At 45.2% G+C, this 20720-nt stretch overlaps 1 protein-coding gene across 5 annotated transcripts in view; it reads right to left on the minus strand.

Annotated features, from left to right (window-relative positions):
• kif20bb (kinesin family member 20Bb) overlaps window positions 1-20720 on the minus strand; it is a 167223-nt gene that overhangs the window by 42034 nt on the left and 104469 nt on the right. For all 5 annotated transcript variants that reach the window (XM_072479017.1, XM_072479018.1, XM_072479019.1 and 2 more), the window contains exons 20-22: window positions 11091-12285; window positions 7500-7638; window positions 1683-1805 (exon numbers count right to left, since the gene is read on the minus strand). In XM_072479017.1, coding sequence (XP_072335118.1) covers window positions 1683-1805; window positions 7500-7638; window positions 11091-12285 — 1457 coding nt within the window. The remainder of the gene's footprint in view (window positions 1-1682; window positions 1806-7499; window positions 7639-11090; window positions 12286-20720) is intronic.

Here is a 20720-nt window from a genome sequence, read left to right on the forward strand (position 1 = left end):
TCCCGGAGGAACCGGCCTCCACATTGCTGGAGGAGGTGCTGACGACAAGGGGACTGGAGAAGGGGGCAGTGTCAGTGGTGCACGGAGCTATTTTGGAAGAGGATAAAGCACCACTGGAAGGGATCAAAGCAAAGTGGGAGGAAGAGCTGGGAGAGGTTATAGAGGAGGGGGTCTGGTGTGAGGTGCTCCGGAGAGTGAATGCCTCCACCTCATGTGCGAGGTTGGGGCAGTTACAGCTGAAGGCGGTATATAGAGCGCACCTCACGAGGGCGAGGATGAGCCGATTTTTTTGAAGGAGTAGAGGGTGTGTGAGCGCTTTGCGGGGGGGCCCCCGCTAATCAGGTTCATATGTTTTGGTCCTGTCCAAAGCTAGGGGAGTACTGGAAGGAGGTGTTAAGGGTCATTTCCAAGTTGGTGCGTGTGAAACTGGACCCGGGTCCCCGGGAGGCCATATTCGGGGTGTCGTACCAGCCAGGGTTGGAAACAGGTGCGGAGGCAGATATCATACCCTTCGCCTCGTTGATCGCCCGAAGGTGGATCCTGCTGGGATGGAGAGCAGCCTCTCCACCCAGTGCCCTGGCATGGCGGGAGGACCTGTTGGAATACTTGACCCTTGAGAAGGTTAAGTTCGAACTGAGGGGAAGCTCGGAGGGGTTCTACAAGTCATGGACACTATTTATTATGCACTTTCAAGAACTGGATAACATCGAACATTGTTGGGGGGGGGGGGCTGTGTATATTAAGGGTGACTATGGGTAATCCCTGATTCCTTTTTGTCATTTGTTTATGTAAACATGCGGGCTGATGTTTGGGGGTTGGTGGGAGGATGGGAGCGTTAGAACTTAGAACGATACAGCGCAGTACAGGCCCTTCGGCCCACGATGTTGCACCGACATGGGAAGTCAAAAAAAACAAAAGCCAACTAACCTACACTATGCCATTATCATCCATATGCTTATCCAATAAACTTTTAAATGCCCTCAATGTTGGCGAGTTCACTACTGTTGCAGGTAGGGCATTCCACGGCCTCACCACTCTTTGCGTAAAGAACCTACCTCTGACCTCTGTCCTATATCTATTACCCCTCAGTTAAAGGCTATGTCCTCTCGTGCTAGCCATTTCCATCCGCGGGAGAAGGCTCTCACTGTCCACCCTATCTAACCCCCTGATCATTTTGTATGCCTCTATTAAGTCTTCTCTTAACCTTCTTCTCTCTAACGAAAACAACCAAGTCCATCAGCCTTTCCTCATAAGATTTTCCCTCCATACCAGGCAACATCCTGGTAAATCTCCTCTGCACCCGCTCCAAAGCTTCCACGTCCTTCCTATAATGCGGTGACCAGAACGTTGTTACTGTTATGGGGATTGACATCTGTTGCTGGTTATTGTTTGTTGTTGGTGGGTGTAAATTCGGGAGAAAATGTGAAAAAGGAGAACAAAAATATATTTTAAAAAAGATTCAAAGTTCGAGAACCAATAGAAATCTATAAACAAGAAAATCATCAACAAAAGTAACTGAGTAGTTAAAATTAATGTAATAACATAGAAGATGAAAGGACAGTATAAACAGCAACTGAAGATCACTTGAAGGATCACTAGCAGAAATATTGCTAACTGATCCACAATTATCCCATCTTCATTTAGCCACTTAGAGCAGCATTTATTGAAAAATAAGTTAATACCGTTTTAAACTGTTGGATCATTTGTTCCTTAGTCTCAAGATCCCGAATCATTTGATTCTTCATTCTCTCAAGTTCCTGGACTTTGTTTCTCAGAGATTGTTCTCCTTCACGTTTTGTGGAAATCTGAAAATTTGAAAAGTGAACAGTGGCAGAGGACATTTTTAGAACTAAAGTAGAAATAAGCTAATAAATTTAAATTACATCTATAATGCCATATTTCCCGAAGATGCAAGATTGAGATAATTAGCTGTAGCTATGCTGGAAACCTCTAATTTCTTTTGGAAACTATATTTCCTCATATCTACAGGTCCAAAGAATTTACCCAAATTCTTTTGAAAATCCATCCACAAAGTTTTGTCATACTGCTGTTTTATGCCTTCAGTCTTTTTGCAACAATGGATAAGGCGGGAAAGTGGAGTAGATGTTTATATCAGATCAGCCATGATTTCATTGAATGGCAGAGCAGGCTTGATAGGCTGAATGGCCTACTTCTGCTCCAACGTCTTATGATATCCAGGACACTTAGTTTTGCTCCTTTTGTGAGGTGGTAATCATAGAATCCCTACAGTGCAGGAGGCCAGGAGGCCCATCGAGTCTGCACTGACCCTCCGAAAGAGCACCCTACCTCGGCCCACATTCCCACCCTCTCTCCCTAACCTGCGCATCTTTGGACTGAGGGAGAAAACCAGAGCACCCAGAGGAAATCCACGTAGACACGGGGAGAATATGCAAACTCCACACAGAGTCACCCAAAGCCAGAATTGAACCCAGGTCCCTGACGCTGGGAGGCAGCAGTGCTAACCACTCTGTTTTAGAGGGAAGGGGGGGGGAGGAAAGAGGTGAAGTATCCAATTAACTCAAACCTGCACTTTAGTCTAATGAAAGAAGGTACCTATTTTGCAACTGAAAATGTATTAGAACACCATGGATTTCATAGAATCTTACAGAAGAGAGGCCATTCATCCTGTTATGTTGTATAATTTAGACCCACTCCCCAGCTTTTAACCTATAGCTCTACAAACTTGTTCAATGCCTTAAAAGGAAAAAAGGTTCCTATCTTAACAACCCTGTGTGAAGATATTTCTCATTTCCCCCTGCTTTTCAAATTATTTTTAACCTCTCCAGACACCGAATCAGTTGCCGGGGGAAGCTGAGCAGGTGGAAGAAATTTGAACACCATTATTAGGTCTCCCTTTAATCTCGCTGCTTGAAAGAAAACAAATCACCACTTCACCAATATTTCCAATATAACATCTTTGACGTTTTTTCTTTAGGGTTCTATGTCTGTTATTTAAAAAGCAAAGTATCCCAGACACTTTCTTCTTCACATTCTCAACTTGGCCTGCCATCTTCAAAGTTTGTGAAAACACACGCCCTTCCCCAGTCTCTCGGTTGCAGTATCTCCCTCAAAATAGTATCATTTACATTATACGTCCTCTCCACATATTGAGCATTGATGTAGCACACTTCGAAGGATGAATAGACTGGAAGAAGGAAGATGCATTTTCAGCTAGATAGTTTTGAGTTGTCAAAGTCACAGAAACCCTAGACTGCAAGAGAAGGCCATTCAGCCCATTGAATCGGCACTGACCCTCCGAAGGGGCACCCTGCCTAGGCACACACCACCCTGTATTCCCAGCTAACTTTTTTGGACACAAAGGGGCAATTTAGCACAGCCAGTCAACCTAACCTGTACAGCTTTGGACAAAGTACAAGACTCTGGGAGGAGGGAGACTAACATAGCCTAAATATTCATGACCATCACAGGTGCATTTCTGACTGCTGGGCGCAGAAGATGCCACATGAAATCAATTCTATTTCTCAACAAAAGAAAACACAAGCTGGTGATAAGGCACTACCAAACCATCATGGTTTTCACTGTGGGTGTCTAATCCCCCTACAGCCCGATCCCCTGCCATGAAGGCCTGATGATTCACCACTTCTTCCTTGAATGGATACCCAGTCCCCACCATAGCAATACCTCCCCGCTATCCAGCTGAATTTTGACCAACTTAATCTTTGATTCTGCTAACATCTGTCAAATTAAAAAGTGGAACCCTTGTGGGTCCTGGCAATGCCAGTCTTTTCATGGGATTTGTGGAACATCTTGTTCAGATCCAAATCCAATATTCCCTCTCACCTTTAAATTGATAAATGTTTCCTCTTTCTACTTGGAACTGGAAACTTGTGGTAACTTTGCTTCAAATTATCATCATTCCCTTAACTTAATATGCTTTATCACTTGGAGAGAATATGCAAGTTGGCCAAAAGAATTTTTAAAACCAGGAAAAGCTCAGAGGTGCTGAAGAGCTGGGTGTTTTCCCAGAAGTGGACAATCCATGAATTGGGTGTCATTGACTGGTTGAAAAAGAACTTTGGAAAGTTATGCCATCAAAACTGTTGTGACCCAAGGGAGAGAGGATTCATAGATGATAAACAAACAACATTCAAATGTGAAAGCGGAGGAATAGCTGACCTATTCTTGAATAAGGAAGAGCATTTTGTGAAATTGTGTAGCTACATGGTGCTATATGCAGGAAATGATGTGAATTAAAGAATACAAATGAAATAAAGTATATTTACTTCATGTTTAATTTATGCAGGTTCTGCTTCACGTTAAAGTTACCAAAAGTGAATCATGTTTAGTGTTTTCTTCAATAGGGGATCATTCCATAAATTTGATTATTTTAGTTGTTTCCCTATGGTGATTAAAACAAAATATATTTAAATGACCCACACAGTATGTTTGGATGCTAAAAATATCAAACAGGTTTTCCATCAGACAATTGTGCCTTCCTGGGCAGCCTTAATTTTGAGCTCATAACAGAATTTCCAAGTTAGCTGAGGAGACTAAAAGTAGTGGACAACTTCTAGAATATATCAGATACCACCTCAGCAAGCAACAATTTGTATACATGGTTCACAACAGGACAGACAATTCATGAAGCATGTCAGAACTTGCCATTTGTAACTCCACAACCCATGCCCAAAGGAAATATGGCCAAAACTATCAGCAACAAAAAAAAGCCATTATTGGTGATAGAAGTCAACAATCTGCATAAAAATGCAAAATAAGGTAAGATGGAATTACTGCATTCAAAAAAAGTTATTTATTTAACAAACACAGCAGGTTTGTAATGTATTCTTTAATGACTAAAAGCAATTGCATTTTCGTGCATTGATAGGTGCAAACACCAAATGTTTAAAAGAAAAGGTATCAGGGAAAGCAGTTTTGTTAATTAAAGAAGAGGAGAGCGCTGAATAAAAGTCCTATAAACTACCATTTAGTAATATTAAATATTGGATAATTTAATGATTATGTTAATTTCTCCCATTTTACAGTTCGTCTTTTGCTCTAAAAATCAATGCCCTATTCAGACAATCTTTCTAATTGAAAGCACCCCGTCAGGGAGAATGATTTGTAGCCATCGGAGATGGCCACCTGCAAAGGACAATGGGAAATTATGGCCAGATACAGAGCTGGTGTGTATTTGCAACCCAGATTGCTAGACATGATCGAAACCCCCGCTTGTTCGCATTCTAAGGGCCCATTACACCAGAACAATAGGACTGCACTCAAGAAACCGATACAGCCACAGACTGATCGGTGCCACTCCATTTACTCAGAGAGCCCAACTGCCAAGGCCAATGACCTCTAAGGATCCGCCCAGCCACCAAGGCACCCGCCCCTTTATTGGCCGAAATCGAAGGCAGTTATCAAAGCCCTGTCGAATTATTGTGTCCAAGATTAAGGACCGCCCCAGAGTGTGAAACCCTAGAGGGATAAAAGGGGACACAGCCATGTGGTCAGTCTCTTTTGGACCCGGCCTGTGCCAGCCCAACTGCATCATAACGACCAGACAGCCAAGTTCGATCGACGGATGAGCCCAGCAGACAGAGCCACTTCTTCAAACCAGCCACGTGATCAAGATAAAGGCCTTATCCACTTGCACAGTGCTGGTCGCTTGAAGTTAAGTATAGGTTATTGTAGTTGATAGGCGTAGTTTAACTTGTAGTATATTGTGCTTGCATGTCGAAGAAACCCTTGTGTGTAAATAAACCATCTTTGGACTTGAACTGACTAACTGGTTGTGTGGTCATTTGACCTATATGCGGGAAAGCCTTGTGGTTCAGTAAGAGAAATAGAAACACCCACAGTATTGGCGACGTTGTTGGGACATGTTATGGGAGAGGTGTTTTCAGAACCCCAAAATGTATCATGGAGTTCAACCAACCTCCCCCTTTAATGGATTGTTGCTTTGAAGCACACAGCTTGTTCCCCAGGTGTGGTATTACAATCATGGACACGTTTGTTTTTAAACAAAACAATGTTTATTCCATAAACTCAAATTAACCTTTTAATAAACATTGGATCTCTTAACACCCCTTACTTCAAAGATAACCCCGAAAATAATACAACACTACCCAATCCTTCAAACTGTTCCTATACACATCGCAAAATACTTCACCTTCACAAAAACAGTAACACCAGGTTACAGTTATTATATATTTTCTGTTGGATGGGAAAGATATATCAGCCTGCAGTCCCAGCACGTTTTCATGCAGCACACAGCCAACACAGGCAATTCTCGAAAGGCTCTCTCAGGACTGGCTTTCTCCTTTCAAGCGGCTCTCAGACACACAGACACTCACAGCTTTCTCCTCAAAACTGAAACTAAAAACTTCAAAATGGCTGAGCTAAAGCCCAGCTCCACCCACACTCTGACATCACTGCATTTCTTAAAGGTACATTGCTTCAACACCCATTTCTTAAAGGCACTCTCACATGCGACATAACATCATATCATATCATAAAAAGAGCCTCAGTATCATATTGGTGACTCTAAAGAGCAACATTATTATAGTATTCCATTAAATCAGCAACAGATTGTATCAGCACAGTGCCTTGCATGGAATAAAACAATTCTTATTTTACCAAAACCTATTGATTTATTCCTCCAGCTATGAAGGAAATATCAAAATTGAACCAAAACATTGTGTAACTGGAAGCCCTTTAAACTTAAATATTTGCACATTTTAAATATTTAAAATGTGCAAATTGATATGACGTCATTTTTCAACTGGACGTGGGTGCTGCTGGTTAGGCCAGCACCTATTGCATACCCTTAAATTGCCCTCGACAAGGTGGCGATGAGCCATCTTCTTAAACTCTGCTTTTAGAAGGGAATTCCAGGATTTGGCCTAGCAATAATGAAAGAATGCTGATTATAGCCCCAAGACAGAATGGTGTGTGGCTTGATGGGAAAATTGCAGGTGGTGGATCCCATGCATCTGCTGCCCATTCCTTCTAGGTGATAGAGGTCACGTATTTTTGAAGATGCTGTTGAAGGCCCCTTGGTGAGTTTCTGAAATATATCTTATACATGGTGCACATTGTTGCCGTGTGGTGACGAAGGGAGTGAATGCTGAAGGTGGAAGGTATTGTTGGACCTGCACTCATGAAGGCAAATGGAGTATTCCATTACATTACAGTTGTATGGCTAGTCCAGTTCAGTTTCCAGTCAATGGTAACTTCTAGAATTTTGATAGAGATTCAGCTATGATGCCATTAAATGATACGTGCACCCACTTACACATGCTCACTATTACCCTCCCGCATCCACAACACTATTGCCCCATCCACATATGCTCCACCCCTCGCCCCACCAAACACGGTTCCATCTACCTTTTGTTCAGCACTATTTCCACACAGTACATTTAGCAGTCTTTTCTCTTCACAGAAACTGTTCTGCATTTCCAACATTTTCTGTTCATATTTAGGGTTCCAGCATCTTATTTTTAACAATACAAGCTCACCTCCTTCTCTACCTGTTGCATCTGCTTCTTGGCATCTCTGTATTTTTCCTGGAGATCACCATGTTCCTCATCTTTCCTCTGCAGCTCAGCTGTCAATTTTTCATATCTTGAAGCGCCATCAGATAATTCTGTTCTCAGCCTTTGATACAGCAAATAAAATTTAAACTTCATCAGATAATTTACACAAAGGTAAAAATAAACCTGTGGTAACAGCAAAGAGCACCACATTTGACAAAGCCAAAACCATTCACTGATAAATTGCATGTCTGCTTAACATATCCCAGTTTCCCAAGGACCAATGGAATTTACAAAAAAATGGCATCACCCACATTAAGCTATTCTATCACTCTTTTCCATCTGAATTTACATTTGCTAAAATAAATGTGGCATGAAGGCTGCCTGGGTCAGCACTACCAAAACCGGGTGCTTGTAAAATAGGGACCATACCACTTCCTGTGCAAGTTGCATGACAAGCATGTCATGCATGTACCAAAAGAATGCAGAGGGACATTAAGCTGCATAAGCCGCTCATCCTCCCCCACCCACCTCCAACCCCACACTAGCACTATTACAAGGGATCATCATGAGATTGCCAGGTGAGGTGTTTTGACTTTTTGTTGCTGCAGAGTGAAAGTACTGTGTGCAGCATTGAACATCTGGCCATCTCACGTCCAATTATTGAGGGCGCGATTCTCCCAAATGGGAACTAAATGCCCTAGTGAACGCCATTTTTTTGGGGTGTTTTAAAAATAAATTTAGAGTACCCAATTCATTTTTTTTTCCAATTAAGAGGCAATTTAGAGTGGCCAATCCACTTACTCTGCACATCTTTGGGTTTTGGGGATGAAACCCACGCAAACACGGGAAGAATGTGCAAACTCCACACGGACAGTGGCCCAGAGCCGGAAGCGAACGCGTTTGGCAGCGTGTTTGCCCAGTTTCATGAGATTGCGTTGGATCTCATGAGGTGTGGCAAATCGGGAGGTGTCATAATGTACACCAGTATATTATGGTGCAGACACACACACACTGATGGACATGCAGTGGGACCAATCAGCATACACAACACCGCAGCCAATCACCAGTGAGAGCACACGCACTATAAAGACAGGGGACAGGAGAGTTCCCGCTCATTCTAGTAGCAGCCAGCTCAGAGCACAGAGCTCACAGCCTGCAACACAGGCATTCACCATGTGCTGAGTGCATCACCTGGTTAGGACTAGGCAAGGGTCAACAGTTAAAGTTGGTATTGCATTTACCCACAGTTCAAGTATGTTAATATAGTTAACCTTATAATAAAATAGTGTTGCACCACTTCCAGTGTTGGTGACCTGTTTATGATCCAGAACACCCAACACATCAGCAGGGTGTACCAAAAGAATGCTGCTTTTCCGGCGCAGCGTGTCGTTGGATCGGGCCCATTGTTTCAGCACCCAAAGTATACATCGATAGGACACTGTGATCATTACATCTTGGAATTGGCTAATTTCTTTGGAATCAACCAAATTATTCTTTTTATGTTATTTCTATCAGTTATTCCAAATAATCCTTTAGTAAAACTGTGTTCACAATTCCACAATTGTGAAAAATGCTGAAAAACAATTATTTGCCATGAATTCACTTTCCGCTTTTCGACTCCATCACCTACATCTGCCCCCTCCCTCCCCAGAGTAATATTTTTTTACCTCAAGTGCATGAATAGGTGTTTTTATCTGTTTTAATCTCCCATTTCACCAGAGTGCTCCTCCAGATCCTTAACTACCAAATTCAGTATTGTTTGGCCTACTTTACCGACTCTGGAAATATCTCCACTGGGTGGCGCTACATAGAAAAAAGCTGATCAATAGTAAGGGAATATGTGTTAAATTAAGGCAATAGAATATCACATTCAAAGAGATTTCACTTATCTTTATATAATGTTTGTGGGCACATGGAATCAGAGATCAAAATATTTATGCAAAGGCTTTGTATTTTATGTATTTAAGAGTATTACAGATCACAGTACATGACGAGTATCACTCGTCAATGGTTTAGAAAATGAAAGTCCCTTCCCAAGTTTATTTTTAAAATGTACAAGCTTTGATCTTCGTTTGAGAGTGTGATCTATTGCAAAGTCTATCTTCCTGCCCTACATTTTTTGTTAGGACAGCAACAGCAATTCCAGAAGAAAAGTTTTTATCATAAACCAATTACATTCCAAATCAGAATGCCTGGCAAGCTGGATATCATGCAGAGTCACAAAACTTTTAAACTGCAAAACATGTTCAATTTCCATGTCTGCAGGTAAATCGGGGTGAAAATTTCATTCCAAAAGAAAAATACTGACGGATTACCATGCAAGAAAAATAGTTAACAAAAAGTTATATTAAGGTCTGCTTTCAAGAATTACTGGAAAACATTAACCACAAGGTTTTCCAAAATATAGGGAGCTGAATTCTCTGATAATGGGGCTATATCCCCACACCCTCGAGAAAACAGGCACAAATCACTCTGGACTTTCCTGTAGAAGTCTAGCAGGGCCCCGGAGTGCTCCTCGCAGCTCTGGCTGCAGATATGGGGCCCTGCATTTTTGGCCGTGGGTCCGCACGTCAGCCTCGCACAACATGGCGGACCCACACCGTGGGCCAGCCCCGACAGTATAGGCATCCCCTCCCCCCACCCCCGATATAGTGTGCGCCCGCCGATCGGCGACCCTCGACCTCTTGCCTCGCCATCCTGGAGGTCCCCCCCAGTGGCGGATCCCTCGCCCCCACCCCCCCACTGAGTCCACAGCCGCCACTCCGAGCTCCCGCCGACAGGAACCATGAGTAAACCACGCCGGTGGGAACTCGGCCAATTGTCAGTGGACAATCGCCGCGGGGGCCTCTTTCAATGTCCCCCCGCGCGTGCGCAATTGGTGGCTATTCTCCAGTCCCCGGAGAATCGCAGGAGCAGCGGCAGACCTGATCACGGGTCTGACGCCCCATTCTCCGCCCTGGTGCCGAGCGCAATTGCGGCGCGGAGGCTTGGAGAATCCTGGACAGGATAATTTTTTAAAAATAATGAGTGTTTTGCCAGGTACCGGTTATGATTGCTTAACAGTGTTGACGATTGAACTAATATGTCAGTACTGTCAAGATTAGGATCAGAAGGGCGGCATGTGGGGCAGTGGTTAGCACTGGGACTGTGGTGCTGAGGACTCGGGTTTGAATCCCGGCCCTGGGTCACAGTCCGTGTGGAGTTTGCACATTCTCCCCTTGTCTGCGTTGGTTTCACCCCCACAACACATCTTTGTGCAAGTTAGATGGATTGGCCACGCTAAATTGGAAAACAAAATAATTGGGCACTATAAATTTTTAAAAATGATTAAGAACAGATCTACTAATATTAATTTTTTAAAAAGAACAGCAGTTGCAACAAATAAATGTGTCAGGTGGGTTAAGTCACCTTTAAATTTTGTGATTTTAAAACAATAGAATGAAGAGCTGTAATGCAATAGCGAAGTAATATACTCCTTACCCTCGATAATAAGCCAAACTAGGCATCTTAATGGTCACCATCCCCAAATAATGGTATATTTGCATATCAAGTAAGGCACCTCCAAGTACTTACTTATCCAATTCTAAATGTTTACTTTCCAGCTCTTCTTCCTTCTTGGATAAGAGTTCCTTTACAATATGCTGATCATCTTGGGCCTGTCTGACTTCTTCCTTAAATTTGATCTCTTGTAGTTTCAGGCCACCAACACATTTTTCTAAGTCGTGAAATTTATTTTCTGTGCATTTTAAATTATTTTGCAGATCAGCAACGATGCTATTCTTCTCTTTCAATTGTTCTTCAGATGTGGTTAAATTGCCTTCACTTTTTAAGATTTCTAACTCCTGAGACTTCATTTTACGCTGGCAATCCTCAATTTCTTTCTGAAATGTTTCAATATTTTCTTTGCTCTGCATCAAAGTCTGTATTTTACTTTCTGCTTCTTCAAATTTTGCTTTCAACTGCTGGTTGTGAGCATCTTTGTCTTCAAGTAAATTCTGAGTTAAATTTGCATTCACTTTCAACTCAGTACATTCAGTCTGGAGGTCTGCTCTTTGTTTATTCGAGGTCTCAAGCTTTGCTTCCAAATCTTGAATTTGCTGGCTTTTTTGAGATGACACCTTTACTATATGTTCACACTCCTTCTGCAGTGTTTCGATTGTCTTTCGGAAGTGACCACTGTCCCGCTTTTGCACTGTCTCCTTCGCTTTATCTAGTTCTTGTCTCATAGCAGACAGCTGTTTGTGTAAAGATTCAATTTCAGTTGTTTTCTTCAGAGACGCCTTTTCCAGGAGATCTTTGACGTTTTTTAATTCTGTAACATACAAGTCCGATTCCTTCTGGAAATAATTTAGCTTGCTTATTTCATCTTTCAAAGCTTCATTTTGTAACTCATTTTGTTTTATTTCATTCCTGCCTATCTCTATCTCGAATTGGAGCGGTTTAATTTTTTCCAATTGTTGCTCATTCAATTCCTTTTCAAATTTAGAATGTTGATTTGCATGATTAGTAAGTTTGAAAATGGTCTCAGCTGAAGAAGCTAGCTCTAACTGAATCATTTCTACCTGCTTACTCAGCCTTTCCTTTGAGATTCTCTCGTTGTCGAGATCCTCTTTGGCCAAAGCTAACTGACCATCTAAAGATCGCATGTTTCCTTTTAATGTTGTCAATATATTTCCCTTCTCAAATAATTCTTTTATCACTCCTTTAACTTTCTCTTCTAAAATTTTCAAACTGATGCAGTTATTATGTGCCTCTTTGTTATTTGGACCTATAAAGAGAAAGAAAACAAAAATGTTCAAGTCTTTTATTGGTTTTGTTAAATCTTACAGAAGCAAATGTAATTTTCTGTTTAGCGACCAAACAGGAAATAAAACATACTTTGCTCAAGATGGTAAAGTTTTGCATTTTATGAAATTTTAAATCGGACATTTTTCAAACATTTTTTCACCTTAAACAATATGCGCACACTACCTACAGCTTTTGCCAAGGTTCAAAAGCTTTCTAACTTTTCCGCCTCATCTCCCCCGGCACCAAGCCCCGCGCAACCCCTCTCCAACCCCACTGCCCCTCGGTTCACCCTGAACAAATCAATGAACAGTTTCTACCTCTGTGTGAACGCCTCCTCCGACCTCTGCAAGGCAAACCTGACCTTCTCCAACCGCTGGAATTCTGCCAGTTCACTCACCATACCCAGCCTTCGGGACTCAAGAGGCCTGCCAGCACAACATGATCCGTCTCCAGGCTATCAGCGAGGCAAAGACCAGTACATTTGCCTCTCTCCTGTTGTCGCTAACTTTAGCCTTCATTTAATTGCTCTGTTCTATCACCTTTGCTCTTGAGTCGCCAGGTATCTTTCTGATACCGCCACGTGGTTCAAGTCAGAGTAATGATCAATAATCCAATACACTACTTAGTAAGAGTTCAATCAAAGCACATTATATTATATACAGTAATCAATACTCATGCATAAATTCTACGTCTAAGCTACTTCCTACAACTAACAGGCCAATACTTAAACTTGGAAATGGCCCACCAGGTCAGGGAAACGAATGGCCTTTCGTTCGGGTTCTCAGCCTGCGGGATTCGAAGCTGGTACAGATTGATAGCTAGGAGCGCCTATCTCATTGCGAGCGTTGAAGTAAGACTTACGGGATGTTCCGCGATGGCTGGACCGGTCACTGTCAAAGGTTGGTCTGCGTTGCTGAGTGACCCGGTCAGAAGAAGCAGCAGGACGGTGCAGGAGGATGCTGGAGGTGTGCAGAAGGGTCGATTTGAACTTGGACTCTATTCTTATAGTCCCCAGGGGCTTCCCGCCTTTCGGGACGGACCCTGTACCTGGTTCCAAGTGATTGGACTTTGTCCCAATCACTTGGTTCGATATTCTCCAATGCTGGAGCGATTCCTTGATCGATGGGTGGTCTGGAGGTGATCGTTCACCTCCCTTTGTGTAGGCTCCTGTTGGCGCCGAAAAGTCTGGGTTGGTTTTGTGTGTCTAAATTGTTGCACATTGTTCCCGGGGATTGCTCATTAGTATGCAGATGGCTAGTGTTTTGTTGTGCTGATGGTTCCTGGTATCGATCTCGTCTGGCCTTCCCAGAAGTGAATGCACAGTCTACCTGTAGCTGCTTGTTTTAGTCCAGTTGGCTGATTTTCCCATCAGCCTTTGTCGTTTGCCATTTTAAATCGGGGTTAGCCATTCTAAATGGGGAGTTAGCCATTTTAACTGGCTACAGTCCCTCCTTGTGATCCTAACGCGAAGCGTGAAGGATCACATCACTAAGTTACTTTCCATTCCCTGACCTGGGGGGGGGGGGGGGGGGGGCACTTCCTTCATGGCCTCTGCACTGACCATAGCTATGCAAAAAAAGTTTTAACTAACAATTCTAAGGGCGCTATGTCAGACAGGGACATACATTACAAAACAATAAACTGGGAACCTCTAACTTATTCTTAATATACTACACTCACTTAAACATTCCATTATCCTACCTTCCTCAATCATACAACAAAATCACAGCATTTCATTTGGTCTTTCCTGGCTTAGCAGTCAAGCCCAGGATCATACAATTTGCTCATGAAAAAGTTCTTTATTTACAATAACAATAAACGCAAGTGAATGCACTTTATTATAGATCGCGGGGGTCGGGAGTCGGTCGTAACCGAACATAGGTTGATCTGATCCTATATACCGGGGTTCGAGCACGGTAGGCTCTCCTTCTCCATTTCTGTAGACGCATAGTCTGCACTATGCAGTAGAGTTTTGCTAATGCTAGTAATGTTTCGATTACATAGGACAGAGAGTACCAGGTTATAAACCTGGCACACCAAATTGCTGTAGTGTCGCTGGTGACTGGGCTCTGGGTACTGCGGGATAGTGAAAAATTAACGGCTGGGGGTCTTGAAGTCATGGGGTTCGCGGTCACGCGCAACCAAATATCCAAAAGCACAAGGGTGATCCACTTGTAGGAAGTCCTCATGGCTCTTCTCTTTCCTTTTCTTTCTTTGTCTTCTCCGGTCCTGGAGCTTCTGGAGTTCTGTAGAAACAAGCATAGTGTCTGTAACTATCTTTGTTTAATATCTGGTACGCTAGTGTGTCTGTCCTGTAGTGCCAATTACTCCCTTTATAATTGGTCACTATGTGTGACCCCCTCATTTAAAAAAAAAAAAAAATTTAGGACACGGCACACTTCCCAATAATGAACCAGTGCTGATTTAGCATCCAAATATTCCAGGATGTAAATAGCAGATGGCCGGCAACCTAAAGGTTCCCTAAACAAAACAAAACTTTTTGAACAAAAATTGCCAAAATGAGGTGCGTATGGGCCGCGACGGGTACGATTTTGATGGAGTCCCCGGGTAGGACGGCTACCAATGCCGTGTCTCTCCTACCCGAGCGTAATTGACCAGGGGGGTGGGTTCCCAGGCAGGGCAGGTCTCAAGCCGTTTCTCCACTGCCTGAATAACTGACAAGAACGGGCAAAAAATGTAGTCATCGTGGTGGGGCTGCCGTAGTGGTTCTATCCTTCGAACCAGAAGGGCAGTTACGAACGGGCACCTGGTTCCGTAACCAGTCTCTGCAGACAAGCTCTCAGAGGTTTCTGCTGAACTGGTGAGTCTCTGTAGGCAAGTCCTCAGAGGATTCGGCCGAATAGGCGTGGGGCAGTGAGAAAAAATTCTCCTGTCGGACATACAACATTTAACAAACTTACAAACAACATAAAATATTCTGCAGGTTCCATCAGAAAGGACAACACTTCTCCCAAGCGGTTCCTTTTAAAACATCATCTGGACACCTCAGTTCTCGGTTGCGAACAGGGTCGCAAAGGGGTTCTCGGTTTGGGAGTCAGACACAAGGTTGTCTGCTTCTCCCGGGTGCCAAACTCGAGTGGATTAGGGCTGAAAGGGCGTGAGTTGGGGTTGCTCTCGTCGTTGCGGACGAGTCGGTATGAGTTGTCACGGTGCCAGTAATTGGTGTCTAGTTGTGTGGGGACAAAATCGGGGTCGTCAGTGTGGTTCGGTGGTCGGGTTTGTTCAGGAAAGTGATCAGGAAGGGATCACTTGGATCGTAGTCGGAATCGCTGGGTGTGGGTCCTGTTGCATGGGGATAGTAGGGAGGCGTGCTGTGGCTATCGTCCGAGTCACAGTCGTCTCTGCTGCTGCAGTCTGTGGGCGTTCCGGGGCGGAGTGTATATTTCGGGGGTGGAGTCGAGGTCGAGTCCATGGCTGGGCTGGACGTGGTGGGGGTTGGTCGGGTTACGTTGGCTGTGGGCGGGGTGTGGTGCGCTGCGTCGAGCATGACGTGGTGTGCGTGGTTCGACTGCGTTCCATATGCCTTCAGCTGGTTTATATGAAACCACGCAGTCGTACCATTGGGCTACTTTATTTGATAAATGGAAGGGCTTACTTTATCTGCAATGGAATACGGACCCGAGTATTTTGGTGACAGGAATGTGCTGGAGTTATATACAGAGAGCATCACTTGCTGTCCAATACTATACTCAGTCACATGCACTATCTTGTCGAAACAAGCCTTGCTCGGTTTCTTTCTGGTGCCCAATTTTACTGCGGCTGCTAGCTGAGCCGTTTTAACATTCGCAACTAATTGCCCCACGGCTTTGTCGTGTGTGAGGGCCGTCACTTCGGGGCTGGTCAAGTCCAAACCTAACAAATATTCAGTGTCTTTCATGGGGCGTCCGGTCATGAGAGTGTGGGGGTGTAACCTGTGGAGGTAGAAATAGTGTTACACAAAAACATCAGCGCAAAAGGGAGGACTGAGTCCCAAGTGGTGTTGTTTTGCTGGACCATTTTTCTGAGGGTGGATTTTGGGGTCCGATTCATGTGCTCACGATACCACTCGACTGTGGTATGCTATGTGGAATTTTTGGGTGATGCCAACTATCGTGAGGACATTCTGCATGACACGTTCCGTAAAATGGGAACCTTGGTCGGATTCAATGCTGTGAGGGAGTCCCCATTTTGTAAAGATGTGGTGGGTCAAAATCTTGGCTGTGGTTTTTGCAGTGTTTGTTCTGGCTGGGAATGCTTCCACCCATTTCGTAAATGTGTCAATTACCACAAGTACATATTTATAGCCATTCCTGCAAGGTCCTATAAAGTCAATCTGGAGGTTAGTCCAGGGGCCATTAACAGGTCGGGTGTGGCTGAGTTGGGCCTTTTTAGCATAACTGTCCGGATTATTCTGCGCACAGATAAGACAGTTCTCGATGTAATGGTTTACATCTCCCTTTAAATTTGGCCACCAACAAAGCTGCTTGAGATGGGCTGTAGTGGGATTGATTCCCTGATGTCCATGACCGTCATGGAACAAGCAAATCAATTAATTCCTGTCCTGTTCAGCAACCACATAAAGGGTGTCTTTTAACACCACACTGTCATGTGTGGTCAGTGCATTTCTAAACCTCTCGTAGGATGCGGGATACTTTCCTTTTACAATCTCCCTGAGATTGCTGTCCTGCTTCTGGGCCTCTACTAGATCCTCGATCTTTGTCTGTGAGACCTGAACTGCACTCACTGGCGCGCTTTCGGGGGGTCTCCAAAAATACCCATGTCTGGAACCTGCTTTAGCCAGTGCGTCGGCTTTCACATTTCCGGGGGGGGAGGAACGATGGTGACTGCGGACTTTGATGATCCCAAAAGTCCTGTTCTGGGCTCTTTCTAAAATGTGGCGGAGCAATGGGGCTGAGGGGAGGGGTTTTCCATCTGCGGAAACAAATCCTCTTGCTTTCCACAGGGGCAGAAATTCCGTGAGGCTGTTGCAGACATAGAGGCTATCCGAGTATATGTCTGCTGGGCTGGGGAAGGAATCTGGGTGTTCAACTATATATGCGATGGCCGCGTGCTCTGCTGCCTGCGCGCCTAAGTGTCCGGGTAGTTTTAACGATATTTCGTCGAGGGTGCGTCCTCGACATATATACCGCAACCTGTTATGCGTTGCCCATCCAAGACTGTGGAAGATCCATCCACATAGATCTTTATGGGTTCACACGAGTCAGTGTGCTGGGAGCTCGGAGTTGAACTACCTATCTTGCTGGGGGGTGTTTTAGCGATAAAGGGGCCTGTGTTGTGGTGTGGAGAGGTAATCTCACATTCATGGGGGGTTCCGGGGTACTGTAAATTGTCGGCTAAATAGGTGGGAGTCTTTGTACTTTTTACAGTGATGTCCCGTCCCTGCAAGAGAAGGGTCCATCTCGCTGCTCTTATTTGATTGACGGTACCGTCCTTGAGTCGTCCGTCCAGTAAATTTTGGGTGGGGGTGTGTTCGGTGAGAATTGTGATGGGGTTCAGTCCGGTAATGTACGAGAAATACTGGACTGCCCAGAATACTGTGAGCAGGTGCCTCTCGCAGGCTGAAAATCCCTGCTCCACAGCATCTAAGAGTCTGGAGGCGTAAGCTACAGGCCTTAACTGGTCATGCCGTTCCTGGAGGAGCACGGCTGAAAGGGTGCAGTCTGTGGTCACTACCTCTATGGCGTAAGGGGAAAGCGGGTCTGGAACTTGTAGTGCGGGGGCTGCTATGAGTGCCTGTTTTAAAGAGTCCACAGCATCCGTATGCTGCGGAAGCCATTCCCAGGAGGCTCCTTTCTTTAGGAGGTCTGAGAGGGGTGCTGCCTTGCTGGCGAAACCGTCAATGTGGTTTCGGCAGTAGCCAACCAGTCCTAAAAACGACCGGAGGGTTGAAACGTTCTGGGGAAGGGGCAATTTAGCAATCAAGTCGATCCTTTTATGCTCGATCTCGCGTTTACCATGTGGGATAATTGTTCCCAAAAATATCACTTTATCTTCCAAAATCTGGGCCTTTTTGGGGTTAACTTTACAACCAATTGAGTGTAATAGTTCCAGGAGTTCGGACAGAAGCTCAATGTGCTCTTCCTTTGTGTCTGTCTGCAGTAGTAGGTCGTCTACATACTGTACCAGACAGTCGGGGCGAGAGAATTTGGCTAAACCGTTTGCCAGCTGTCGGTGGAAAATGGAGGGGGAGTTGTGGAAGCCTTGTGGCAGGCATGGCCACGTGTACTGCTGCGCTCTGAAAGTGAAGGCAAATTTGTACTGGCACGCCTTTGCCAATGATTCATAGAATTTACAGTACAGAAGGAGGCCATTCGGCCCATCGAGTCTGCACCGGCCCTTGGAAAGAGCACCCTACCCAAGGTCAACACCTCCACCCTATCCCCATAACCCAGTAACCCCACCCAACACTAAGGGCAATTTATCATGGCCAATCCACCTAACCTGCACATCTTTGGACTGTGGGAGGAAACCGGAGCACCCGGAGGAAACACACGCACACACGGGGAGAATGTGCAGACTCCGCACAGACAGTGACCCAAGCCGGAATCGAACCTGGGACCCTGGAGCTGTGAAGCAATTGTGCTATCCACAAGGCTACCGTGCTGCCCCAATGGAATGGATCAGAATCCATTACTGACGTCCAAAACCATAAATAATCGGGAATGGAGTCCCTGCTTGAGCATGGTCTCGGGACTTGTTGCTACTGTGGGGGCTGCTGCGGGGGTGACTTTGTTGAGTCGCCATGATCCATCGGGTTTCTCACTGGCCAAATCGGGGCATTATTAGTGGAGGCTACTGATCTAAGTACGCCCTGCTCTAATAAGCTTTCTATTATCTTGGAGATTTCTCCCTCTGTCTCCTGGGGAAATCTGTACTGTTTTTGGGGTCTAGGGTCAGGTCCTGTTACTTGTACGGAGCCAGTCATCCGTTCAGTCGTGTTTGTGGGTCGCGAATGCTGCCCTGTTCTTTTGCAGAACTGCCCTAACCTGCTTGTCTGTACTAAGCGTGGTCGGATTGAACCAAAATTCGCCTACGGCGCTAATTTTGTTCATGTATTCTCCTATGTTGAGCGTTGCGGGGGCTCTTGCGGATTTTGCCATCTTCCAGACGCACTGGTTGACTGGGTCGAATGAAAGGTGGTGGGAATTCATGAAATCAAATGCCAGGATGTGTTCTGCTGTGTGGGGCAGGTCAACTAAAACTACGGGGTGCTTGGTGGTGATGGTGCCGATTTGAATGGGTACAGGGGCTGTGATGTGTCCCTGCTGTGAATGGCCTGTAAAGCCGCTGAGGGTGATAGTGGCTGTAGTGGGCCACGTGTCTTTTTGAAACAGGGTGGGGGAATTTATCGTGGTGCGGGACCCTCCTGTGTCCCAGAGAAATTTGATGGGCTATCCCCGAATTTTTGCTGCAACTACCGGTCGTCCGGACCTATCCCAAAGGGTGTCGCAGACCCAACTGGGGGAGCCCGTACACAGTTAGTCCATTCCGGTCAAGTCCGTCTGATCTGAACGGGCGGTACGGCTATGAATGGGCTCTGTCTTTTTCGTAATCAGAGTGCCCGTCTGCTGGGCTCTGTGGCTTTTTAGGGGCATTGCACTCTCTTGCGAAGTGTCCCAACTGTCCGCAGTTGTAACACTCCTGAGACTTGGGTGGGGGGCTGTTCTTTCCCTCATTCACCCATGCGGGGTTCTCGTCGGTTTTTACTGCCTGCATATCTGCGCCGGCCTGCTTTTCCTCGGTATTCTGGACTGAGGGTTTACTTAGAACAGATTGCTCCCAAGCGCGGGACAATCTTTTCACTACCCACTTCTCGTTATGGGCCTCCTCGGAGGGATCATAACTCGTACAAGCTTTCTGTCCTGTTTCTGTGGCATGGGAGAAAAGGGTGCGGGTCCATTTGGCTGCTTGACAAATGGGCACGGTCTACGTCTCCAAAGACTGCTGCAAAGTGGATCCACAGGCGTCCAGCAAAAACTGTGGGGTGCTCGGATTTCCTCTGCCTACATTTGTTGAGGCCATCTACGGGGTCACCCCGGTTATACCCGATCGCATCCAGGATCGCGGTATGCATTTCTGCAAGGGTGCCTCCTCCTACATTCTGTGGGTCGGGAAGGGCTGCTGCTACTGACGGATCTAAACTTAAAAACATGAGCTTTACATGCTCTTGCTCATCCAGGGCGTACATGTTCGCCTGACATCTAACTGTGGCAAAGAAATGGTGGGGGTCTGAGGTGGGGAGGAATGGTGTGATTTTATCGCACGCGTCCCGTAATTGGGTCACTGTTAAGGGGGTGGAATATAGAAATTCCGCATCGTCTGGTGTGGCTGTGCGGCGGGTGATTACTGGGTTCATTGGAGCGTGAACTATCTGCTGTGTGGAGGGTTGGGGTG

The sequence above is a fragment of the Scyliorhinus torazame genome, chromosome 16 (genome assembly GCF_047496885.1).
Source record: "Scyliorhinus torazame isolate Kashiwa2021f chromosome 16, sScyTor2.1, whole genome shotgun sequence".
NCBI lineage: Eukaryota > Metazoa > Chordata > Chondrichthyes > Carcharhiniformes > Scyliorhinidae > Scyliorhinus > Scyliorhinus torazame.